This window comes from Oncorhynchus clarkii, chromosome 5 (assembly GCF_045791955.1).
Source record: "Oncorhynchus clarkii lewisi isolate Uvic-CL-2024 chromosome 5, UVic_Ocla_1.0, whole genome shotgun sequence".
NCBI classification, from domain to species: Eukaryota; Metazoa; Chordata; class Actinopteri; order Salmoniformes; family Salmonidae; genus Oncorhynchus; species Oncorhynchus clarkii.
Window position 1 is genome coordinate 40,753,946 of NC_092151.1, and position 26,870 is coordinate 40,780,815.

At 44.0% G+C, this 26,870-nt stretch overlaps 1 protein-coding gene across 6 annotated transcripts; it reads left to right on the forward strand.

Annotated features, from left to right (window-relative positions):
• The first annotated feature begins 911 nt into the window (after nucleotides 1-911).
• On the forward strand, nucleotides 912-24,292 carry LOC139408844 (Rab interacting lysosomal protein-like 1). Of its 6 annotated transcripts, XM_071153220.1 has the most exons (11): nucleotides 912-1,522; nucleotides 4,422-4,569; nucleotides 12,144-12,262; nucleotides 12,698-12,796; nucleotides 14,305-14,448; nucleotides 16,574-16,741; nucleotides 17,672-17,722; nucleotides 17,807-17,961; nucleotides 18,131-18,238; nucleotides 18,499-18,586; nucleotides 19,157-24,292. In XM_071153220.1, the coding sequence occupies exons 1-11, from the start codon at nucleotides 1,235-1,237 to the stop codon at nucleotides 19,160-19,162; spliced, it is 1,374 nt and encodes a 457-aa protein (XP_071009321.1). In that variant the 5' UTR covers nucleotides 912-1,234; the 3' UTR covers nucleotides 19,163-24,292. The 6 variants fall into 6 exon arrangements, with proteins under 6 accessions (XP_071009321.1, XP_071009318.1, XP_071009323.1 ...); XM_071153217.1 differs by lacking the exon at nucleotides 18,499-18,586 and having other exon boundaries at nucleotides 923-1,522; XM_071153222.1 differs by lacking the exon at nucleotides 16,574-16,741 and having other exon boundaries at nucleotides 1,235-1,522.
• The last annotated feature ends 2,578 nt before the right edge of the window (nucleotides 24,293-26,870 follow it).

A 26,870-nucleotide genomic window follows, 5' to 3' on the forward strand; every position in this document is an offset into this window, starting at 1 on the left:
GTAACACTTTGTTCCAGCGTGCAGCCATGTCATAACCCCTCCCATTGCACCTTGGTGTTTGTTTCCCTCTCTCCTCTTTTTTTCTCATTCCCCTCCTCTCTGATTCCTCCTCCTCCTCTTTCTCCTCCTTCTCCGAACTAACTCACTCAATTAAAGAAAACAAGCGTTGTTAACCTAATTTTCTGTATGTTTGTCTGTCTGTATTTTATAGTTTTATCTGTGAATTAGGCCTTATAGCCTAATTGAATTGTATGTTTACATATAAAACCAATGTATGGATTTGATTGACTATTACAGATGTAGGATCTTAATTTGATCCAGTTTGCTACAGCAGGAAAATAATGTTGCAGCAACAGGAAATATAAATTGTTATGTGGATTTTAATTAATGGACATTTTTGTAGGGGTTGGTACATTTTTCGTATGGGAAAATCAAGTCTGACGTTTTACATGTCGTGTATTGCAGGAAATGTGTCCTGCAACAGGGTGATCAAATTAAAATCCTACATCTGTATGGCTTTGGTTTAAAGATCATGTTTATATCATATTGTGCCTTTTTATTTGACAGTATACTGCAGTTCAGTGTGGCTTCACACAGTCAATGTTATCCTTTGTATAATTAACACAATCCAGGCATTACACTGATCTGATTTCTAATATTGTGGTCTTAATTAGGATGCCTATGTGATGTCTAGTCCTTTTCCCCTCATTACTTCGGATCATAGACTGTTTAACTGTAGGCTCTTCAATTACCATAGACGTGCACTAAATCTGTCAGAACAATTAATATCACAACTGAATATCTTCTTCTCACACCACTGAGACTGAGATGTCATGTTTTTATTTATTTTTCAAATTCACCCTAGCGGCGACCTCAACCGATTGATATTCCTGACATGCGCATTACAAACTGCTATCTGACCACATAATCGGGAGAGAACGACAGCGCAGCAGAACCGCAATGGGAAGGCGGGTGATTTTATCAAATTTATCAAAAATCGCTGACAAGATGTCCGACGCGAGTAGAAAACCCCAATCGATACGCATCTGTACTTATTGACGTGGACACGATACACACAGAACCTGCAGAACAACCAAAAGTAAATACTTTTTCCAAGGGGACGAAGTTTGTTGTGTCGAAGGAAATATAATAGCCCGGTAAAGCAGGGAGAGACTGCGGAAAACTGCCAGAGCGGGGGGACAGTCAGAATACAAACCCACCCACCCAGTCAGCCATGGAAGAGTTTGGGTCAGCGTTGGAGAAGAATGTGGCCGATTTAACGGTTATGGACGTGTATGACATAGCCGCGGTGGTGGGCCAGGAGTTTGAGCGGATCATTGATCAGTATGGATGCGAGGCTCTGTCCAGGCTCATGCCAAAAGTGGTGCGGGTGCTGGAGATCCTGGAGGTGATGGTCAGTAGGAACAGCATCAGCCCGGAGACAGAGGAGTTGAGGCTGGAACTGGACAAACTACGGCTGGACCGGATGGACCGGCTGGAGAAAGAGAAGAAACATAAGAAGGTCATAATTAGTTTATACATGATAAGATTAATAATATGCCAAGTTGTAACCAAACATAATTGATAACAGTAGGCCAAATAATGTTTGGTGCAGATATGACAATAATGGTAACAAACATAGAAAAGTTTAAGAGAAGACAACTCATTTGTCATGCCATCATGAAAAGAATGCAATGAGATTATTTTAACAATAACTTTGGAAAGTGTACTAAGCATTTAGAAAATCTAACTGATATGCCCAAATAAAATTGGTCTCTGACGTGAATGACACTTCATTGACTGAGGATATTGTTACAATTAGGCCTACCTCTTTGTATCGCTGCTATGTCGCAGAAAATCACTTAGGATGTTTTGGGGATAGAAATATGCTCTTACAAAATATATAGGGCCACAACACAAGTGTTCACTTGACTAGTGCATTACTGTGCATAGTAGGTCTATAACGCGTTTACACGAAGGCATATCTCTACCCTAATCATCTTCCTCTGCGACAGTCAGAGTAGGTGCACTAAAAATAAAAATGTCGTTGCTGGTCTCATGACAGTGACATGGTGGGAGTTAAACTGGCCTGTCATTGGTTGACTGAGATGTGTCTCCTGACTCAAATAAAGTGTGTCACGACATGAATGTTACTTAGGCAAGAGAGCCATGTTTATTACATCAAATCAAATTGTATTAGTCACATGCCCACAATGCTTACTTAGGAGCCCCTAACCAACAATGCAGTTTACAAAAATACAGATAACAATAAGAAATAAAAGTAACAAATAATTAAAGATCAGCAGTAAAATAACAATAGCGAGACTATATACAGGAGGGTACCAGTACAGAGTCGATGTGCGGGGGCACCGGTTAGTTGAGGTAATATGTACATGTAGGTAGAGTTATGGCCCCTGGAAATGCTTAGGATGCAATGTTTAAACTTAAACTTAAAATAAATGCTTTGGAAATGTTCAGGAGAAGGTTAAGTAGGCCAGAGAAAAATGTGGGTTCCTTAAGCGTTCTTTGGGAAGGGTGATAGTTCTATGTGGAACCATACTAACCCAAATAACCTGTTGAGCCCTTCAATGGTTCTTAGCAGTTCAAAAAAAGGGTTATCTCCCCTTTATTGATAATTAAAATGTAGTGGCTGTGGCTCGTTAGAATATTTTGGCTCGTGCACTGTTCACAGCTCGTTTTGTGCACGAGAGTGTCATTCCAGTTGGTCTAATCTGTTGTGTTACGCGATTGTAGCACATGGGGATGTGTGAAACTAACTAAGCGCTTCAGCACTCGGGGGGTCCCCGTCTGTGAGCTCGTGTGGCCTACGACTTTGCGGCTGAGGCGTTGTTACTCCTAGACGTTTCCACTTCACAATAACAGCACTTACAGTTGACCGGGGCAGCTCTAACAGGGCATACATTTGATGAACTGACTTGTTGGAAAGGTGGCACCCTATAACTTTGAAAGTCACTGAGCTCTTCAGTAAGGCCATTCTACTGCCAATGTTTGTCTATGGAGATTGCACTGCTGTGCGTTCGATTTTATACACCTGTCAGCAACGTGTGTGATTGGAATAGCCGAATCCACTCATTTGAAGGGGTGTCCACATACTGCTGTATATAGGGTGTATATGTGACCAAGGCCAGTGACAGTATCTTGTGAAAGACTCGCGTATGGCCTTGTGTCCATTAAGAACGGTTGACAAATAAGTCAGTAGTTCTCAATTCTTTCCTCAGGGACCCCCAGCCGTTCCAGAGCTAGCACACCTGATTCAACTTGTTAATTAACACAATAATAACATCGAAGGCATTTTTACAATTTAACATGGCTATTAACCAAGAATGAAAAACCCTGGATGGTTCTACAAGGATCCTTTGAGATTTAGAAAGATTCTTTATAGAACCATTCTCCATAAAGGTTCTTTAAAGAACCATTTATAAGGTTTCAATATAGCCCCAAAAAGGGTTGTAAGCATAGCGGAACCCTATATTGGTGCTATATAGAGATTTTTGTAATGGTTCTTTATAGGACCTTAGGAAAGGGTTCTTTACAGCACCATACAGATTCCATTTAGAACCTTATGAGCATAGTTCTTTATAGAACCTTCAAATGTTCCATATAGCAGTAAAAAGGGTTCTGCTATGGTTATAAGCCAATTAACCCTTATTTGGAACTATATAGAACCATTTGTTTTTAGTGTGTAGGCTATGCAAACAACAGTAAAGCTGACAGTAAAGCCAGAGTATAGTCTATGAGCCCAACTATCTTTAAACATCACGAGGATGAAGACATTCATTGACAGACAGGAGAAAGCCACTGTAAAAGTTCACGTTGACAACAAAACGGATGCCTTTTGTATAGCCTACCAATGCACATGTTGTAGGAAAAAAGTGCTATCTAGAACCTAAAAGGGTTATTTGGCTGTCCCTATATAGGATAACCATTTGAAGAACCCTTTTTGGTTCTGTGGAAAGGTTTCTACATGGAACCCAAAGGGTTCTACCTGGAACCAAAAAGGGTTCTCCTATGGGGACAGCCGAAGAACCCTTTTGGAACCCTTTTTTCTGAGTGTTATTACTCAAACAAATCATGGCTCAGTGGTATGTCTGTGGCCACGTCCTAATATTAGCCCAAATGGCTTCTTTTCCTTGTGTGCTTTCAAACCATTGATCAGAGAGGGCTGAATTGGTTAAAGTAATATGGTGGAAACACCACATTTTAAGGATGTGTTTGTGGTGGGGCTGTGAGCAGGCATGAATGGAGAGGAGAGGAGTCTGTGTTTGGAGTGTGTGCGTGCAGACAAGATGTATGGAGTGTGTGTTTGTTAACTCTGTGTGTTTGTGTGTGTGTGTATGCGTGTGTGCGTGTGTGCGTGTGTGTGTGTGTGTGTGCGTGCGTGCGTGTGTGTGTGTGCGTAGGAGCTGGAGTTGGTAGAGGATGTATGGAGAGGGGAGGCCCAGGACCTGTTGTCTCAGATCGCTCAGCTTCAGGAAGAGAACAAAACACTCCTTACGAACATGTCCATCAAAGACCCCATGAGTGAAGAGGACCTGCAGAGGCACGAAGGTACTAAACCCTGAATCCTAAACCCTTTACTCTACACCCTACAGTCTAAACCCATACATGCACACAATGACAATATTACTTAATTGCCTCTTTTAAAGAATGTTGGTTACACATACATATACACTGTATACACACTCTCTCTCTCTCTCTCTCTCTCTCTCTCTCTCTCTCTGTTGCTTGCTCGCACTCTCTCAACACACACACACACACACACACACACACACACACACACACACACACACACACACACACACACACACACACACAAAGGAGGCCTTCTCTGTGTTTGAGGCTGAGCCAGGCTCATCACTGCATGATTGGCTCTGTCGTGATGTCACAGAGGGGCTACAGTCCCCCTGCACACAGACACACATGAGAATGAGCACAGAGACAGACCACCCTCAGTGTTTCGTACACCTGCTAGACTAGGGATAGACATTTTTTTGACTGTTTAGGACTGTAATGTTTAGAACAAAAGGCCTACACCAGAAAACAAATATTTGCGCATTTATCTGTATGCCAACAGTGCGAAACAATGTCTCGTTTATCATAGCCTTTACCGATAACCAATCCTAAATGCTAAATTGCCCCATATACTTACAGTGCCTTCAGAAAGTATTCACACCCCTTGACATTTTCAACATTTTGTTGTGTAACAGCCTGAATTTAAAATGAATTAAATTTAGATTTTTTTATGTCAATGGCCTACATACAATACCCCATAATGTCAAAGTGGAATTATGTTTTTCAATTTTTTTAAACAAATTAATAAAATATTTATTACAAGTGAAAAGCTGAAATGTCTTGAGTCAATAAGTATTCAAACCTTTTGTTATGGCAAGCCTAAATAAATTCAGGAGCAAAAATGTGCCTAACATGTTACGTATTAAGTTGTATGGGCTCACTCTGTGTGCAATAATAGTTTAACATGATTTTTGAATAACTACCTCATCTCTGTACCCCACACATAGAATTATCTGTAAGGTCCCTCAGTCGAGCAGTGAATATCAAACACAGATTCAACCACAAAGACCAGTGTGGTTTTCCAATGATTCGCAAAGAAGGGCCTATTGGTAGATGGGTCCCCCCAAAAAACAGACATCCCTTTGAGCATGGTATATTAATGACACTTTGGATGGTGTATAAATTAGAGGTCGACCGATTAATCGGAATGGTCGATTAATTAGGGCGGATTTCAAGTTTTCATAACAATCGGAAATCGGTATTTTTGGACACCGATTTTGCCTTTTTAAAATTATTTTTTACACCTTTATTTAATCTTTATTTAACTAGGCAAGTCAGTTTAGAACATATTCTTATTTTCAATGACGGCCTAGGAATGGTGGGTTAATTGCCTCGACCAGGGGCAGAACGAAAGATTTTCACATTGTCAGCTCTGGGGAACCAATCTTGCAACCTTACAGTTAACTAGTCCAACCCAATAACAACCTGCCTCTCTCTCTCGTTGCATTCCACAAGGAGACTGACTGCCTGTTACGCGAATGCAGTAAGCCAAGGTAAATTGCTAGCTAGCATTAAACTTATTTTATAAAAAACAATCAATCAATTATAATCACTATTTATCTACACATGGTTGATGATATTACGAGATATAATCTAGCGTGTCATGCGTTGCGTATAATCTGACTGAGCATACAAGTATCTAAGTTTCTGACTGGGTTTAGGTAGGCAGAAGCAGGCGCGTAAACATTCATTCAAACAGCACTTTCGTGTGTTTTGCCAGCAGCTCTTCGTTGTGCGTCAAGCATTGCGCAGTTGATGACTTCAAGCATATCAACTCCGAGATGAGGCTGGTGTAACCGAAGTGAAATGGCGCGCGCTAATAGCGTTTCAAACTTCACTCGCTCTGAGCCTTGGGGTGGTTGTTCCCCTTGCTCTGCTTGGGGTAACGCTGCTTCGAGGGTGGCTGTTGTCGTTGTGTTCCTGGTTCGAGCCCAGGGAGGAGCGAGGAGAGGGACGGAAGCTATACTGTTACACTGGCAATACTAAAGTGCCTATAAGAACATCCAATATCAAAGATTCATGAAATACAAATGGTATAGAGAGAAATAGTCCTGTAATTCATATAATAACTACAACCTAAAACTTCTTACCTGGGAATATTGAAGACTCATGTTAAAATGAACCACCAGCTTTCATATGTTCTGAGCAAGGAACTTAAACGTTAGCTTTCTTACATGGCAAATATTGCACTTTTACTTTCTTCTCCAACACTTTGTTTTTGCATTTTTTAAACCAAACTGAACATGTTTCATTATTTATTTGAGGCTAAATTGATTTTATTTATAGATGTCTAGCAATGATCAACAACCAGTTTAACAGAGCTTGAAGACATTTGAGAAGAATAATGGGTAAATGTTACACAATTCAGGTGTGGAAAGCTCTTAGAGACTTACCCAGAAAACCTCACAGCTGTAATTGCTCACAAAGGTGCATCTACAAAGTATTGACTCGGGTGTGAATACTTATGTAAATGAGATATTTGGGTATTTCATTTTTGATAATATTGGCAAAGATTTCTAAAAACATGTTTTCACTTTGTCATTATGGCACATTGTGTGTAGATGAACCCATAATATCAACTGGTTATATTAGCCTATATTGTGGAACACAGTGGCAGCGTAGCCCAGTGGTGAAAGCGTTGGACTAGTAACCAAAAGGTTGCAAGATCGAATCCCAGAGCTGACAAGTTAAAAATCTGTCGTTCTGCCCCTGAACAAGGCAGTTAGCCCACTGTTCCTAGGCAGTAATTGGAAATAAGAATTTGTTCTTAACTGACTTGCCTAGTTAAATAAAGGTAAAAAATAATAAACAGTCTTTAAAAAAGTAGTAAACTCAGCAGTGGCGCTTGCTTGTAGAAGCCGATGACTGTGCAATGGCAAAGCCTTGTTTTGTTAATTTAGCAGACAAGCCACTTATTTCCCAAGCCCTTATCACAGTCAAGATACATCTATTTTATAGTATTAAAAAAAAAACATGATGTAATATAACAGAATTAAATATAACAAAATCTTTTTCAGAATAAATGTTTTTTGCCAGTGCAAAGTGCTGATGATTCTGACGTTTTATTGACACATACACCAGATAGGTGCAGTGAAATGTGTTTTACAGGGTCACCCATAGTGATGCGCATTTCGGGTCTGCAACAGTTATTCTCAAAGAGGGACAATTTGAAAGGGGGCTCAATTTGGCGCGTTTGATAGACATTTTTCAGGTTTACAAAACAAAATTCAGTGTTTTTTTCTCTCGATATAGACGTTAGATTTAGTTTATTCTGCCTGTCCACATTGAACCCTGCATGGTGATGAATTAAAGCCATGACATCTATTTGGTGAGTAGGCCTATAGGCTTAATGATTTTGATGAAAAAATACGTTATTTTTCTTGATAATTTCTTCAGCGTGGAACCTGTCTATGTTTAGGGGGGTTATAGCCTAGGGTCTAGGCTAACCAATTCTAAATGGCACTCGCCGTTTGCAAAGTAGCCTATGCGGAAAATAGACAGGACGCAATTATTCCAAAACTGCAGCTCGTTGTTGGAACACGTATTTCTCTACTTCAATCAAAAACTACATTTTGAATTTGTGATAAAACTGTTGTCATTTGGCAAGGAATGTAGCTTGTGTATCCCATCAGTTACAGGGCCTTCGGAAAGTGTTCACACCCCTTGGCTTTTTCCTAATTTTGCTGTGTTACAACTCTGTATTGTCAAAGTGGAAGGAAAAATAAATCATGAAAAATAAAACACTAATGTGCTGTATCTTGATTAGATAAGTATTCAACCCCCTGAGTAAATGCATGTTAGAATCACCTTTGGCAGCGATTACAGCTGTGAGTCTTTCTGGGTCTTTCTGGGTAAGCCTCGAAGAGCTTTCCACACCTGGATTGTGTAACAGTTACCCTTAATTCTTTTCAAAATTCTTCAAGCTCTGTCAAATTGGTTTTTGGTCATTGCTAGACAACCATTTTTAGGTCTAGCCACAGATTTTCAAGCAGATTTAAGTCAAGACTGTAACCCGGCCACTTAGGAACGTTCACTGTTCTCTTAGTAAGCAACTCCAGTGTAGATTTGGCCTTGTGTTTTAGGTTGTTGTATTGCTGAAAGGTGAATTCATCTCCCGGTGTCTGGTGGAAAGCAGACTGAACCTGGCTTTCTTCTATGATTTTGCCTGTGCTTAGCTCCATTCAGTTTATTTTATTATCCTGAGATTATTGGATTTTTTTTATTGGATTTGCCCCAGACATAACACTTTCTGTTCAGGACAAACACTTATTTGCTTTGCCACATGTCCTGCAGTATTATTTTAGTGCCTTGTTGCAAACAGGCAGCATGTTTTAGAATATTTTATTCTGTACAGGCTTCCTTCTTTTCACTCTGTCAATTAGGTTAATATTGTGGAGTAACTACAATGTTGTTGATCCATCCAGTTCTCCTATCACAGCCATTAAACTCTGTAACTGTTTTAAAGTCACCATTGGCCTCATTGTGAAATCCCTGAGTGGTTTCCTTCCTCTCTGGCAACTGAGTTAGGAAGGACACCTGTATCTTTGTAGTGACTGGGTGTATTGATACACCATCCAATAACTTCACCATGCTCAAAGGGGTGTTCAATGTCTGCTTATTTTTTCCCCCATCTACCAATGGGTTCCTTTCTTTGCGAGGCATTGGAAAACCTCACTGGTCTTTGTGGTGAATCTGTGTTTGAAATGCACTGCTCGACTGAGGGACCTTGCAGATAATTGTATGTGTGGGGTACAGAGATGAGGTAGTCATTAAAAAAATTATGTTAAACACTATTATTGCACACAGAGTGAGTCCATGCAACTTATGTGACTTGTTAAACACATGTTTACTGAACTTATTTAGGCTTGCCATAACAAAGGGGTTGAATACTTATTGACTCAAGACATTTCAGCTTCTCATTTGTAATTAATTTTTTATAGAAAAACATAATTCCACTGACATTATTGGGTATTGTGTGTAGGCCAGTGACCAAAAATCTTGATTTAATTCATTTTAAATTCAGACTGTAACACCACAAAATGTGGAAAAAGTCAAAGAGTGTGAGTACTTTCTGAAGGCCCTGTAGAGTTTTATAGGCAATTAATTGTGTAGGCCTTACGGGATTTTGGGTGCACTCTCAGCACGCGTGTGTAGAGAGAGCAGTTGGACACAATTGAGTGAATAAGACACGGAGGGGATAGGGAATTTAGGGAGAAGAACTGTGGGATGCTTGGCTTGGTTTCTTTTTCGTTGTACCCTACAAATGCACTAGTACAAATGGAACACTAGAGTCAAAGCAAATTAACGTTGTCTTCAAGACAACATTTTTGGGAGGATACATTTCACTTACCCATTCGGGCAGCCACAAAGCACATTCCACCAAATACTTTTACAGTATTTGAAAAAAAGTAGATCTTTGGTTAAAGATCGAGTTTTGACGTTCGTTCGAGTACTTGAGTCGATTACTCATGCCCATCCCTATACTAGACACACACACAGACACACACTACATAATCACACATCACGCACACATAAGTCCCCACTAAGTCCCCTCTCCACCAGCTCAGTCCTGACTGAGGTTTTAAAGTCTGGCTTCCTCCATTGCTGATATTCAGGGCTGTGCGTCAGCCACGGGTACGCCGTTTCTGTGTCAGAGATATCAAGTACGTATGTGTGACTGTTTGCTATTTTAAACCTAGCTAGTCGGGCTTACAGACAGGAACTTGGTTGCTGTGCTCATAATCACTTGATTTATTCTCTAGTGCAGTACAAAAGGTGTACAAATAATACACATACAGTGCCTTGCGAAAGTATTTGGTCCCCTTGAACTTTGCGACCTTTTGCCACATTTCAGGCTTCAAACATAAAGATATAAAACTGTATTTTTTTGTGAAGAATCAACAACAAGTGGGACACATTAATGAAGTGGAACGACATTTATTGGATATTTCAAACTTTTTTAACAAATCAAAAACTGAAAAAGTGGGCGTGCAAAATTATTCAGCCACCTTAAGTTAATACTTTGTAGCGCCACCTTTTGCTGCGATTACAGCTGTAAGTCGCTTGGGGTATGTCTCTATCAGTTTTGCACATCGAGAGACTGACATTTTTTCCCATTCCTCCTTGCAAAACAGCTCGAGCTCAGTGAGGTTGGATGGAGAGCATTTGTGAACAGCAGTTTTCAGTTCTTTCCACAGATTCTCGATTGGATTCAGGTCTGGACTTTGACTTGGCCATTCTAACACCTGGATATGTTTATTTTTGAACCATTCCATTGTAGATTTTGCTTTATGTTTTGGATCATTGTCTTGTTGGAAGACAAATCTCTGTCCCAGTCTCAGGTCTTTTGCAGACTCCATCAGGTTTTCTTCCAGAATGGTCCTGTATTTGGCTCCATCCATCTTCCCATCAATTTTAACCATCTTCCCTGTGCCTGCTGAAGAAAAGCAGGCCCAAACCATGATGCTGCCACCACCATGTTTGACAGTGGGGATGGTGTGTTCAGCTGTGTTGCTTTTACGCCAAACATAACGTTTTGAATTGTTGCCAAAAAGTTCAATTTTGGTTTCATCTGACCAGAGCACCTTCTTCCACATGTTTGGTGTGTCTCCCAGGTGGCTTGTGGCAAACTTTAAACGGCACTTTTTATGGATATCTTTAAGAAATGGCTTTCTTCTTGCCACTCTTCCATAAAGGCCAGATTTGTGCAATATACGACTGATTGTTGTCCTATGGACAGAGTCTCCCACCTCAGCTGTAGATCTCTGCAGTTCATCCAGAGTGATCATGGGCCTCTTGGCTGCATCTCTGATCAGTCTTCTCCTTGTATAAGCTGAAAGTTTAGAGGGACGGCCAGGTCTTGGTAGATTTGCAGTGGTCTGATACTCCTTCCATTTCAATATTATCGCTTGCACAGTGCTCCTTGGGATGTTTAAATCTTGGGAAATCTTGTTGTATCCAAATCCGGCTTTAAACTTCTTCACAACAGTATCTCGGACCTGCCTGGTGTGTTCCTTGTTCTTCATGATGCTCTCTGCGCTTTTAACGGACCTCTGAGACTATCACAGTGCAGGTGCATTTATACGGAGACTTGATTACATACAGGTGGATTGTATTTATCATCATTAGTCATTTATGTCAACATTGGATCATTCAGAGATCCTCACTGAACTTCTGGAGAGAGTTTGCTGCACTGAAAGTAAAGGGGCTGAATAATTTTGCACGCCCAATTTTTCAGTTTTTGATTTGTTAAAAAAGTTTGAAATATCCAATAAATGTCGTTCCACTTCATGATTGTGTCCCACTTGTTGTTGATTCTTCACAAAAAAATACAGTTTTATATCTTTATGTTTGAAGCCTGAAATGTGGCAAAAGGTCGCAAAGTTCCAGGGGGCCGAATACTTTTGCAAGCCACTGTACTCACACAGAGTATTCATGTTGTTCTAAGTTGGATCCTTTCTCCTGTGTCTTGGCTGCCAGGTATTTATATTGTTCATCCATACTGAGTTAACCCTCTCTGCTCTGCCATGTTTTCTCTGCTGCGTTGCCAGGTATGTCGGAGCGGGAGCGCCAGGTGATGAAGAAGCTGAAGGAGGTGGTGGACAAGCAGAGAGACGAGATCCGAGCCAAAGACCGCGAGCTCACGCTCAAGAACGAGGACGTTGAGGCAGTAAGGGCAGCAGGATGGGTGCTTGCTTGGGGTAGAACATGTCCCTTTGCACAGACCTAAGATCAGCTGACCCTTCCCCAATCCCAACCTTAACCATTAGGAGGTAGAACACAAAACTGACCTTAGATCAGTGTCAAGGGGAGACTGGGTTAGGGGGTCAGGGACTGCTTGTAGACTATGGGGGGATTTGTTTATTTATTAAAGTGTGTTGATTTGATGGATCAATGACCTGACCCTCTGTTTCCCTCTGTCACATCCCCCTGTACTTCTTCCCTCTCTGGGCCCCACGTTCCTCTCTATTCCGCCTGTCCCCTAACTCTCTCTCCGACTCACTCTACCACCATCTCTTCTTGTTTCTACCCCCTCTTTACTTCCACCCATCCATCCATCTCCCTCCCCGCACCTCCCTTCCCCTCCATCCCTCAATATCTCTAGCTCCAGCAGCAGCAGTCTCGTCTGATGAAGATCAACCATGACCTGCGCCACAAGATCTCCGTGGTGGAAGCTCAGGGGAAAGCCCTCATCGAGCAGAAGGTTCGGCGCCTTAGGATGTGTAATACATATTTTATTACCCACAGTATTTGAAAAACAAAATAGTTCAGAAGTACTTCAACAATGTATACTGAACAAGAATATAAGTTCAACAATTTCAACAAGTTCATATAAGGAAATAAGTCAACTGAAATAACGCGCTCGCCCGCGTCAATGAGCGTCTGCGTAGCCAGGCGCTAAAATAGAACTTGGTTATATTTTTGACGCTTGACGAGCTGCAAGTCCCGCCTCTCCCATTTCCTCATTGGTTTTTAGGAGCATATACCCACGTGGGTGATTGAAAGATGAACTGAGGTGCACACTCCAGTCCAGTTGGTGGTGGTAATGCACCTTAAAGTTGGTTGCCAACCGCCATATAAGGTCCGAAGAAGAAGACCATATATCAATCTTTGTGTCCTGATGTGGATGGAGAAAATCCACATGTGAGCGATGGCACACGCGGACGCGCTCGCTTGTCCGGTCTAGTCAGCAAGTTAGGACCTAATCTATGGATTTCACATAACTGGGAAGGGGCGCAGCCATGGGTGGGCCTGGGAGAGCATAGGTGTAACGGCCGTTGGTGGAAGAAGGTGAGGACCAAGGTGCAGCGTGGTACGTGTTCGGCATTTTATAAATATAACTGAACACTAAATAACAAAGTAACAAACGGTACAACCGAAACTGCTCCGTCAGGTGCAACACACACTACACAGAAAATAACTACCCACAAAACCCATGTGGGCAAGAGTATGGTTCTCAATTAGAGACAACGACAGACAGCATACCCGGCCAAAAACAAAGAAATACAAAAACATAGAAAAAAGAACATAGAACGCCAACCCTAGTCACAACCTGGCCTAACCAAAATAGAGAATAAAAAGCCTCTCTATGGCCAGGGTGTGACAATTGGAGCCATTCCCAACCACTGGGGAGCCAGGCCCAGCCAATCAGAATGATTTTTTTCACACCAAAAGGCTTTATTACAGACAGAAATACTCCTCAGTTTCATCAGCTGTCCAGGTGGCTGTTCTCAGACGATCCCACAGGTGAAGAAGGCGGAAGTGGAGGGCTGGCGTGGTTACACATTGTCTGCGGTTGTGAGACCGGTTGGACATACTGCCAAATTCTCAAAAATGACATTGGAGGCGGCTTATGGTCAAGAAATTAACAATCAGTTCTCATGCAACAGCTCTGGTGGACATTCCTGCAGTCAGCATGCCAATTGCACGATCTGTGCATTTTAGAGTGGCCTTGTATTGTCCCCAGCACAAGATGCACCTGTGTAATCAGCTTCTTGATATGTCACACCAGTCAGGTGGATGGATTATCTTGGAAAGGCTCACTAACAGGGATGTAAACATATTTGTGCACAAAATTTGAGAGAAATAAGCTTTTTTGTGCGTCTGGAAAATTTCTGGTATCTTTTATTTCAGCTCATTTAACATGGAACCAACACTTTACATGTTGCCTTTATATTTTTGTTCAGTATATTATTATATTTGTATCTTAAGGTGGAACTGGAGGCGGGAGCTCAAGCACGGGTACAGGAAATGGGAGCACTTCGGCAGGAAGTGACACGTTTAAGGGAGCGCCTGCAAGGAGACACGCCTCAGGGTTTAGAGGAGCCTCCTCCCCAGCCCCCCTCCCCCGCACAGGTAATAACATCTCCCCAGCCCCCCTCCGCCACACAGGTAATAACAACACCTCCCCAGCCCCCCTCTCCCACACAGGTAATAACATCTCCCCAGCCCCCCTCCCCCACACAGGTAATAACATCTCCCCAGCCCCCCTCCCCTGCACAGGTAATAACAACACCTCCCCAGCCCCCCTCCCCCACACAGGTAATAACATCTCCCCAGCCCCCCTCCCCCACACAGGTAATAACATCTCCCCAGCCCCCCTCCCCCACACAGGTAATAACATCTCCCCAGCCCCCCTCCCCTGCACAGGTAATAACAACACCTCCCCAGCCCCCCTCCCCCACACAGGTAATAACATCTCCCCAGCCCCCCTCCCCCGCACAGGTAATAACATCTCCCCAGCCCCCCTCCCCCACACAGGTAATAACATCTCCCCAGCCCCCCTCCCCCGCACAGGTAATAACATCTCCCCAGCCCCCCTCCCCTGCACAGGTAATAACAACACCTCCCCAGCTCCCCTCCCCCGCACAGGTAATAACATCTCCCCAGCCCCCCTCCGCCACACAGGTAATAACAACACCTCCCCAGCCCCCCTCTCCCACACAGGTAATAACATCTCCCCAGGCCCCCTCCCCCGCACAGGTAATAACAACACCTCCCCAGCCCCCCTCCCCCACACAGGTAATAACATCTCCCCAGCCCCCCTCCCCCGCACAGGTAATAACAACACCTCCCCAGCCCCCCTCCCCCACACAGGTAATAACATCTCCCCAGCCCCCCTCCCCTGCACAGGTAATAACAACACCTACCCAGCCCCCCTCCCCCACACAGGTAATAACATCTCCCCAGCCCCCCTCCCCCGCACAGGTAATAACATCTCCCCAGCCCCCCTCCCCCACACAGGTAATAACATCTCCCCAGCCCCCCTCCCCCACACAGGTAATAACATCTCCCCAGCCCCCCTCCCCTGCACAGGTAATAACAACACCTCCCCAGCCCCCCTCCCCCACACAGGTAATAACATCTCCCCAGCCCCCTCCCCCACACAGGTAATAACATCTCCCCAGCCCCCCTCCCCTGCACAGGTAATAACAACACCTCCCCAGCCCCCCTCCCCCACACAGGTAATAACATCTCCCCAGCCCCCCTCCCCCGCACAGGTAATAACATCTCCCCAGCCCCCCTCCCCCACACAGGTAATAACATCTCCCCAGCCCCCCTCCCCCACACAGGTAATAACATCTCCCCAGCCCCCCTCCCCCGCACAGGTAATAACAACACCTCCCCAGCCCCCCTCCCCCGCACAGGTAATAACATCTCCCCAGCCCCCCTCCCCCGCACAGGTAATAACAACACCTCCCCAGCCCCCCTCCCCCGCACAGGTAATAACATCTCCCCAGGCCCCCTCCCCCACACAGGTAATAACAACACCTCCCCAGCCCCCCTCCCCCGCACAGGTAATAACAACACCTCCCCAGCCCCCCTCCCCCGCACAGGTAATAACAACACCTGCTCAGGTTGGTAGAACCAGCCAGGCACACTGGCAGCTACACAGTTAAGGCTCACCTGCACAGGTAACTACACAGTTATTACAGGGAGACTTGCCCCCAGCAGCCCTATGTGCTTCATTATAACCCTGGCGGCCGCTGGCAGAGTATTATCTTTTCTTTTCACATCTATGAGAAAATCTTTGCAGCCTGAGTCAGTTTATAGCAGTCTGACTGACAGCCTTTAGAGCCGGAGTCTCCTTGAAAAACATGACCTGGCTATCATATGAGGGGTGGGAGGTGGAGGTGGAGGGAAGGGGGGTAGGACAGAAATAGCCCCCCCCTCTCTACCCCTCCACAGCCAGCTAGCCAGCCAACCAGCATGCAAGCCAGAGACATGTAGACAGAGACAGAAAGGCAGCCAGACAATTCAGGACAGCTAAAAGTGACCTGGCAATGACCTTTGTAGTCACATGCACACCAAACTGGTTTACTGGTAGCCGAATGAAAAGCAGATTTTTCACAGACTTCATACAGAAAGTGGAACACATATCACCCACAGTACTCTGCAGTACCATTTATGTTGTCACTTTTCTTTTACAATGACTAACCCTCGATAAAGGTACAATACAAAAAATATCTCCCCCTCACAGCCTGGTAGCCCCTGCTCCTCAGAGGTGGGGGCTCAGGGTGTGGGCTGGCCAGAACCAGACAGTCACTACCACCCTGAGCTGATGTTGGGGGGGTACGATCCGGCCACGCGCCTCCCGTCCCTGGATGACGATGATGAGGATGTAGAGGAAGAGGCAGTGTTGCTATGGGTAACACCGTTGTGCTAGCTAGCTAGCCGCCCCCAGAATGGTGTGTTTGCCGTGACCTCTAACCTTTGCACCACACACTGTCCCCTTAAACAGTGTCCTATTGACGCTGCTATCGCTAGAGCACAGAGTTGAGATGCTGCCTCATTCACCTGTACACGTGTGGGATTGTGAAGTTTGATTGCATTTCAAGGGCTGTGTTTTTGATTCAGCCAACCTTGAGTCAGTGAACCCTTTTCCCTAACTTTACCACATGGGTGTGTGTTTGAGAGGAAGAGGAAGAGTGAGGTTTTGTGTACGCATACGGTATGTGTTGGAGAATGCGCACAGTTGGCGTGTGTGTCGGGGTGTGTTATAAACGTGCACAGTGTGTATGTGGGAGTGTGTGTGTGTGCTCCTGCCTGCAGTTCTACTACCCCAGTGTGTGCACCCTAACTGTTGATTTTGACAGCACAAAGCATGTGTGAGTCAAGTATCCCTGTGCCAACTATGTCAGACTGTGTGTGCGTGTGAGAACCCACTGTCCCTACACCCACTGGGGCAGACCGTACCACTGCAGCTGTCACCTCTAAACATAGACTGCTCTGACGCCCCTGTAACAGCACATGGACTAGTCCCTGCAACACACGCAATAGCAGAGTATGTAGTTTGTACCAACGGGACCTCGGAACACAAGCTCAGCCTGTAACGATTATAGCATGACTGTCCTTAGTGCCTCTTTTTTCACATGCCATTTGCTACAGAGTGGCTTAAGACTGTTTTCTGCATGACTGACCTCTGTTGGTTGCATGCAGTGAGTTAGTCTGAAGTATCTCAACCTGAGGTGCACTTCTGGCTGTAGGGAATGAAGGAAGGGAGTAGAGAAGGGTGCATTTCTTAAGTATTGGAACAGGGCCCAGTGTCTGACCTACAGTTCTCTTCCTGTGCCACTAGGAGGCGATGTGTGATGAGGACACACCTGCTCTGTTCCAACACTTTACCAAGGTATCCCTCCTTCCTGCCTGTCCTCTATTCCTTCCTTTCCTTTCTTCCTTCGTCCCATGGTGTAATGTGGCTGTACCTCACTAGGAGGCGCTATGCGATGAGGAGGGCGGAGGCCTGGACCAGAAGGATCCCAACAGGCCCCGGTTCACACTGCAGGAGCTGAGAGACGTTCTGCACGAGAGAAACGAGCTCAAGGCCAAAGTGTTCATGCTACAGGAGGAGATCGCCTACTACAAAAGGCAGCCCTATTTATTTTCACCATACAAACAGAACATGCTTTTTTTTAATCAGATGAGATTAACACAAGTTGTCAGGTTAAATTTAAGAAGTTAAAAGTTAACAGTATTGGAGTCAACAATATTGACAATGATGATGGTGGAGTGATGACTGTTCTTCCTCTCTCTCCAGTGAAGAGGCGGAGGACGAGACCGGCCCCCCTACTCCTTCCCCTTCTCCTGAACAACTGAGGGCGCGGCCCCGACCCAACGCACAGCCCGAGTCAGGAATCAAACGCCTGTACGTACCACACACCCGCAGATACACTGGATTCTGATCTACACCAAACTGGGTGTAGCAACGTATCTCACAGCGGATGGAAATAAATCAAATGGGCTGTGTTTAATGTGGTCCCTCTCTTCCCTCTCCCTCTATCTCCGCTTGTCTTTCTGTGTGTGTGTGTGTGTGCGTGTGTGTGTGTGTATGTGTGTGTGTGTGTGTGTACCTCTGTGTGTGTACCTCTGTGTGTGTACCTCTGTGTGTGTACCTCTGTGTGACAGGATCTTCACAGCCATAATGCCGATGGTGGCAGCTGGTTTGATTTCAGATGACCCCACTTTACAGCCAATCAGACATCTCATATCCCTTGTACGACCACCGTTATTGGTTGGCCTCTGTGTCACTCACTGTCTTAGCTAACACCTTCTTCCCCTGTATGTCGTATTGGTCGGGCCAGGAGTTATTCCTGACTTTGTGATCTGACCAGTAAAAACTCTGGGCCCTGGTTATCGCACCTGCATGGACCCTCTCATCCGTTGTAGATGTTTATATTCTGATTGGCTGACTGTGGGGCTATCTAAATCACTGTCTAATGGAAAGATGATTTGAATGATCAAATCAGCCAGTCAGAATAGGGTCTGTATTCACTTCCTGTCCCGTTAACAGATTTTTTATAACTATTGCTTTTCCTCTGCTTCTGTTGCTTTGTGCATATAACTCTAACCATGATGCACTTTATCTCATCTCAGAACTCATTGTGTAGAAATGCATCTCAGGTCTCTGTATTTTAACAGTTATAACCACAGAACTCTAAAGTCATGAGAGACTAAAGAATATGTCTGGAGGACATACGGCAACAATGACGCTGGGTAGTGAAGTCCACTTTTTTGTCTCTCTTTTCTCTGTACTTTTCCATCCTCGCTTCCTCTCATCTCTCAGGTTTAGCTTCTTCTCTCGCGACAAGAGGCGGAACTCCCAGCGGAATGCACAGTTTGAAGACAGCTTCAGCTCGTGGGCGGGAAAGGATGAGGTGTACACCGAACAGGCCCAGGAGGCTTTGCAGCACATATAGGGCACGTTCCTCTGACCGGGCATTGTTGACGCCTGCCAGATCTTACAACGCATGGATAGGTATTTTAAGTATCAGCTAACCACATCACATGTTATAGCAATCTGTCAGGCGATTAAATAGTCAATGACGTGGCACGCAACCATTGGTTGATGAGTGCAACGTCTTACCAGGAGAACGTGACGTCGTAATTGGACAGCGCTTTATGATGAGGTCACTCAGAACCATCTCACTGTAATGCCCCGCCCATGCCCACCATGTGAGCTGCAGTAGCACTTAAGGGACAGTTCGACATTTACTGGGGTGGGGAGTTGGTCCAAAATAGGGGAGGGTTGTCAAACATATTTTTTTGCTTTGGGGAGGGTGGTGTATTTTTTTCCCTGGCTTACATTCCCCATTTAGCAGGTTTTACTATATAATGTCTTCCATATAGTCACATTTCCTCATCTGTTTGCTTGCACCTCCCCTATCAAGATGTTTTGGTACTTCCCTTATGCACTACACTTTTCTGCATGATTACTATACAGTCAACTCTATCCTGCTCTCTATACATAGTGACAATAATGGATCTGCAATAAGTTAACTAGAAATTTTACCACATAAAAACATTCAAATCTGCACCGATTTTCAATATAATTGCACAAGAACAAAATGAATAGCTGATAGGCAGTAGAGAGGCCAGGGTCATCATTGCGCAGGAAAGAACAGTCAAGACATGATATATGCAGCTCAAAAAGCTCTCCTATTCATCTTGTTTAGGCCAAACACATTTGATCTACTATATAACTGATTCCCCTCTTCACAGTTCTAAAAATAGTCAAACGTTTTATAAAATAGTGATGAATTTAATTCAAATGAATCGATTCTTTTAAATGATTATTTTTTACTAACTGAACGATGTGCTTGGCCAGGTCGCAGTTGTAAATGAGAACTTATTCTCAACTGGCCTACCTGGTTAAAGAAAGGTGAAATAAAAAATTATACAGTAGTAGTTGGGGTTAAATTGTGGTGAATCGAATCATGGGAATCAAAATAATAATTTGAGAATCGCAAATAGTAAAAGGAAACAATTTAGCTGTAGCCTTCCTTTCGAATTGTGTCGATGCAAAACTCTTTGTTGATACTTTAAGTTGATTTGGACATTCAATTTATGGGACGTTGCAACTCAATAGATGCGAGTAGTCAGCCTGAATTACACACTTCTAATGGGAAGACTAGAAAATCCGCGGTGCATGCTGAAACAGTCATTTACAACGTTTCCCCCGCAAACCTTCCAATTAAATGTTGACTGCAAAAGTAGGCCTACCTGGAAGAATGATATCATGAAGATTGGTATCAATCGGGTGCACATTTGTTTTGCATACTCTGCCATCACATGTGCAGTACAGAAACCTGACAGAAACACTTCTAGCCTAACACAAATGGACTGGGAGTGAAACTTAGCTGGGACATGCTTTCAATGGTGTTCTCCAACACCTGAAACCAATATAGTGGATTAGGGGGGTACCCTGACTGGGACTCAAACCCTGGTCCCTGTGACTGTCATTCCAAACCCATTATACTGTCACAATCCTCGCTGTATGAGCCATGATACAATTAATACCAAGTGGGTTAACCCTATTGGCACGATGCATAGGGTGTTTGCCTTTGACGCCAGTGACCGGGTTTCACTTCCCTGTCCTGTTGTTTGCTACATTGGTGTCAAAATTGGGAATACAAAGAGGCTAAAATCTCTTGGTGAGGCCGCTAGGTCTTGTACAACGTTTTTTTGTATTAATGAATACAACGTTTATTTTATTTTTTATTATGAATACATTTTTTATTCGCTGTCTCGCATCAAATTCAGTTAATTACATGTGTATGACCTTGGGGACAATACATGATCCTACCAAGACACCACAATGCAATGATTTTAAGGTCTACGAAGGCACAGTACAAGGACAGTCCGGCTGTGTTTTTACTTCTGATACTGATGCGCTGTCTGTTGCCGATCATCATTCTCCCAGCAGGCCCACTTATTCGGGAAAGCTTAAAGCACGTTATGCCTCCTTTCCGATCTGATCGGCTATTCCTCGAACCTAACGCTTCAATATAGGCTTTATATTTGTAATTTCAACTTTTAAAATGTATTACCTTTTATATGTGGCATAACCACAACCAGTCAACAATGTTTTAATCTGATTAGTTTACTTCAAAAGTCTCCTGTAGGCTACCTGCACATGTTCATCCACTCGGCTCTAATATAATTCCAGCATCCAAACTGCAACGGACATTCGATCTGTTACAAAACAGCAAAAAGTTTCGTGACATTCGGAGATTGTCAAGCCAAGCGAACGACACTGAGTAGGAAGGGGTGTATTTTCAGTTTGTCAAGATTTACATACTCTATTTGATTTTGGTGTTGAAAACGCAATCCATGATGAAACGCTCAAAGTCGGCAATCGGTATGCAGTTATTTGTTGCTTATTGGTTGTGTGTGGTACATTGACAGAGAAACGTGTTAGTCTAACATTTGTTGCATATATTTGATATAATTAGAAATATAGCATCAACATGTTGAAAATCGGATTTCCCCCTAGCTGATCATTGTCTGCAGCCGCCTCTGCTCGTAGTGTAATGAGTCAGGCAGGGAGAAGAGTGAGCTTGTGAACCCTCAACCTTCTGGCCATAGCTCTGCGTGGCATCGACTGTGCCACAAAACATGCTGAAGTGGTCAAGTCGATATCCATGTTTATAAACACAGGGTTGCTACAGTTATTGTTATTTATGGTGGTAATCATTCTTTTTGAGTACATTTTCGGGGGGGGGGGGGGGGGGGGGGGGGGTGCAAATACATTTTGAACTGTCCCTAAAAGCATCGTAATGATCAGCTTACTTCACAGTACTTCAGCTCCAAGTAGAGTAATTCAGTCATTCACCCAGCATCTAGAATAGTGTTTCCTAACCTCCTTTGTCAGTGAACGCCTTGCCTTGGGACTGTGGTTAGTGTGCAGTAGCGCTGCATGGGTAAAATCACTGCAGAAGCCAAGACAGATTCCCCCCCCCCCCCATTCTGCAACCTATGCATTGTGATAATTGCATTGTTTTCGCTATAACCTGTTAATTCATATGCCTTGCGACCGTGATATATAGGCCTAAAGGCCGAGACAATAAGAAGACACAGTGGCAGAATAAATTCAACCACACCTTCGTTTCATCACAAAACTGGAGAGCAACCTCTGTCCAGTGAAGTCCACAAAACATATTGCACATATGACCTATAGCATGGTCAAGCAAGTTCATGTTTTCTGACAGTTTCGGACCACTAAACAACTATTGATTTGGAACCACGGAGAGTTGCCGCAAGTCGCAAAGAAAACAGGAGCTGCCTCCACTATTCCAGCAACATTACTGTGCCTGCTGCAGTATAGTGATTTTATGACATTGCTGCTTCGAAGTGACATTGCTGCTTCTAAGTGACAGGACAGAGAGAGTTGAAGGTGAAGGGGAACAGATTCCGTTTCACTTCTGGAAGAAAAAAAACCCTCCCTAAAGCCTTTATTTATCCAAAAGTGAAACCCAGGAGAATTGACAGATGCACAGAGCGGTTCCCTTTATGTTAGAACTGACAGAGACAGTAGGTGTAAGAGAGAGACAGAGTCAGGCTTGGTAAGGCTTGTGGGAAGTACATAAAGTATGGTTGAGAGGAGAGCAAGATGGAGGAACCACGTGAGAAACAACAGAAAGAGAATCACGAATCACAGGTTTTAGAGAGGGAGGAGGAGAGTTATGTCCAGTAAAGAAACCGAATACGGACCCAGATGTAGCAGACGCTGATTAATCTTCATACCCCCTTGACCTTGAGCTAGACCAGTCATATCCTCAGAGGCAGCTAGGGGACACTGTGGCTAGGCCCCTCTCACCAGCACTGGCTAAAAGGTGTGTGAACATGCAGTATGTGGTGGCGTTTTTATTTAACAGATTGGCATTGTACATAAAATAATACGTGTTACTGGGTGTTGAGTTGGGATTTTTGAATTGCACACCTGGAACATCCTGCCTATTCCTTGACTGCATGATCAAACTAGATGGTTGGTAACTCTATTCTCAATACAACTATTTTGCTTCCCCAACAACATGCTCTGCCAAATACATACTGTTGTTAGAAGTTTGGGCAGCCCTTTTAGAATAAAATGCCCAAGTTAGAGGTTTTATATTTTTCAAATGGTGAATTAAGCACATAAAGTTATAGTTTTACAATGTCTTATGGAAATGGATGTGTTGTGGAGTATTTTTGTTTTGAATTAATTTAACCAGATGCTGCTGCTTTTTTGTTTTTCGGCATTTTATGGTGCCTTCAGGACTAGCCAAGTGGTGTACATATGAAGCAAAAGTAAACTGTGTTTGATATATAACATTTGAATGGGTGCCATGTTGGAACCAAGTGTGACAAGACAAGACGAACAACACTTAAATTTAGATGCAAATTACAATGTTGTCGTGGAATATTGGGTTCAAACATGGAGAATAGTTTGCCAAACTCTGTAAGAAGGTTTGTGAGAAGCAAAATGGTCAGTGTGGACGAGGGAGCATTTGGATCCTGAGGAGTAGTTCTGACCCCGTCAATCAGACATGATGCTTCAGCCTGACTATGAGAGCATTGACACTATTCTTATGACCGAAGAACTGTTAAATAATTTATTTTAGAATGCAAGAGACAAAATGAAGGAGCAAAAATAGAGCAACGATTATTGTGACAAAAAGGATTAATAGTCCAGAGAAAGTATATCTTGTCTGCTGGTGGCAACATCTACAACATAATTACACATAAAGGGAAATAAATAATACAGTATTGTTATCTGAACATGGGCAGATGTGTCATCATATACCAACTTCATGGACCCCCTTCACACCTGGTGGCAGATTTCTATTGGAAGAATTTCAGATATGATGAATGTCTCGTTGTTTTGATACAGCTTGTTGCCTTTTATTCAAATATGCCCTGTCAATAAACATTGTCATCCCCAGAATGTTTCATGTCAACTTTCTTCAGAAACACATAGAGTCAAAAACACAATTTAAAAAAAATAATAAGAAGAAATAAACTTTATTCGTTGCATCAATGCTAACCAGTATTTTACAAAATGTACAGTACCAGTAAAAAGTTTGGACACACTCATTCCAGGGTTTTTCTTTATTTTAATATTTACTACATTGTAGAATATTAGTGAAGACATTACAACTATGAAATGACACATATGGAATCATGTAGTAACCAAAAAAGTGTTAAACAAATCTAAATATATTTTAAATTTGAGATTCTTAAAAGTAGCCACTCTTAAAAAAGCCATGCGTCCTCCGAAACACAACCCAACCAAGCCGCACTGCTTGTTAACACAGCGTGCATCCAACCCGGAAGCCAGCCGCACCAATGTGTCGGAGGAAACACCGTGCACCTGGCGACCTGGTTAACGTACACTGCACCCGGTCCGCCACAGGAGTCGCTAGTGCGCGATGAGACAAGGATATCCCTACCGGCCAAACCCTCCCTAACCCGGACGACTCTATGCCAATTGTGCGTCGCCCCACGGACCTCCAGGTCGCGGCCGGCTGCGACAGAGCCTGGGCGCGAACCCAGAGTCTCTGGTGGCACAGCTATAATGTAGCCACCCTTTGCCTTAATGACAGCTGTGAACACTCTTGGCAATCTCTCAACCAGCTTCATGAGGTAGTCACCTGGAATGCATTTAAATGAACAGGTGTGCCTTGTTAAAAGTTAATTTGTGGAATTTATTTCCTTCTTAATGCGTTTGAGCCAATCAGTTGTGTTGTGACAAGGTAGGGGTGGTATACAGAAGATAGCCCTATTTGATAAAATACCAAGTCCATATTATGGAAAGAACAGCTCAAATAAGCAAAGAGAAACAACAGTCCATCATTTATTTAAGACATGAAGGGCAATCAATCCGGAAAATGTCAAGAACTTTGAATGTTTCTTCAAGTGCAGTCGCAAAAATCATCAAGCACTAATGATGGCCATTAGCAAAGTGGAGGTGTTGTTTCCTACCTTCACCACCTGGAGGGGACCCGTCAGGAAGTCCAGGACCCAGTTGCACAGGGGGCCCTGGGTTGAGACCCAGGGCCCCAAACTTAATGATGAGCTTGAGGGCACTATGGTGTTGACTGCTGAGCTATAGTCAATGAACAGCATTCTTACATAGGTATTCTTCTTGTCCAGATGGGATAGGGCAGTGTGCAGTGCGATGGCGATTGCATCATCTGTGGATCTATTGGGGCGGTAAGCAAGTTGAAGTGGGTCTAGGGTGGCATGTAAGGTACAGGTGATATGATCCTTGACCAGCCTCTCAAAACACTTCATGATGACAGAAGTTCAGTTACCTTTGCTTTCTTGGATACAGGAACAATGGTGGATGCAAGTGGGGACAGCAGACTGGGATAGAAAGATTTAATATGTCCGAAAACACTCCAGTCAGCTGGTCTGTGCATGCTCTGAGGATGTGGCTAGGGATGCTGTCTGGGCGGGCAGCCTTGCGAGGGTTAACACGCTTTAATGTCTTACTCAAGTTGGCCACGGAGGAGAGCCCGCAGTCCTTGGTAGCGGGCTGCGTCGGTGGCACTGTGTTATCCTCAAAGTGGACGAAGAAGGTGTTTAGCTTGTCCGGGATCCACGACGTGACTGGTTTTCCCTTTGTAGTCCGTGATTGTCTGTAGACCCTGTCACATTCGTCTTGTGTCTGAGCCGTTGAATTGCGACTCCACTTTGTCTCTGTACTGATGTTTTGCCTGTTTGATTGCCTTACGGAGGGAATAACTACACTGTTTGTTTTCGGTCATATTCCCAGTCACCTTGCCCTGGTTAAATGCAGTGGTTATTCTCAGAGGCTACCCGGAACATATCCCAGTTCGCGTGATCAATACAATCTTGAAGCATGGATTCCGATTGGTCAGACCAGCGTTGAACAGGCCTTAGCACGGGTACTTCTTATTTTCAGGTCTCTCCAGAGATGCTTGATCGGGTTCAAGTCCGGGCTCTGGCTGGGCCACTCAAAGACATTCAGAGACTTGTCCTGAAGCGACTCCTGCGTTGTCTTGGCTGCGTGCTTAAGGTTGTTGTCCTGTTGGAAGGTGAACCTTCACCACAGTTTGGGGTCCTGAGCGCTCTGGAGCACGTTTTCATCAAGGATCTCTCAGGACTTTGCTCCGTTCATCTTTGTCTCGATCCTGACCAGTCTCCCAGTCCCTGCTGCTGAAAAACATCCCCACAGCATGATGCTGACACCACCATGCTTCACCGTAGGAAGGGTGCCAGGTTTCCTCTAGATGTGACAATTGGTATTCAGACTAAAGAGGTCAATCCTGTTTTCATCAGACCAGAGAGTCCTTTAGGTTCCTTTTGGCAAACTCCAAGTGGGCTGTCATGTGCCTTTTACTGAGGAGTGTCTTCCGTCTGGCCACTCTACCACAAAGGCCTGATTGGTGGAGTGCTGCAAAGATGGTTGTCCTTCTGGAAGGTTCTCTCATCTCCACAGAGGAACTCTGGAGCGCTGTCAGAGTGACAATCAGGTTCTTGGTCACCTCCCTGAG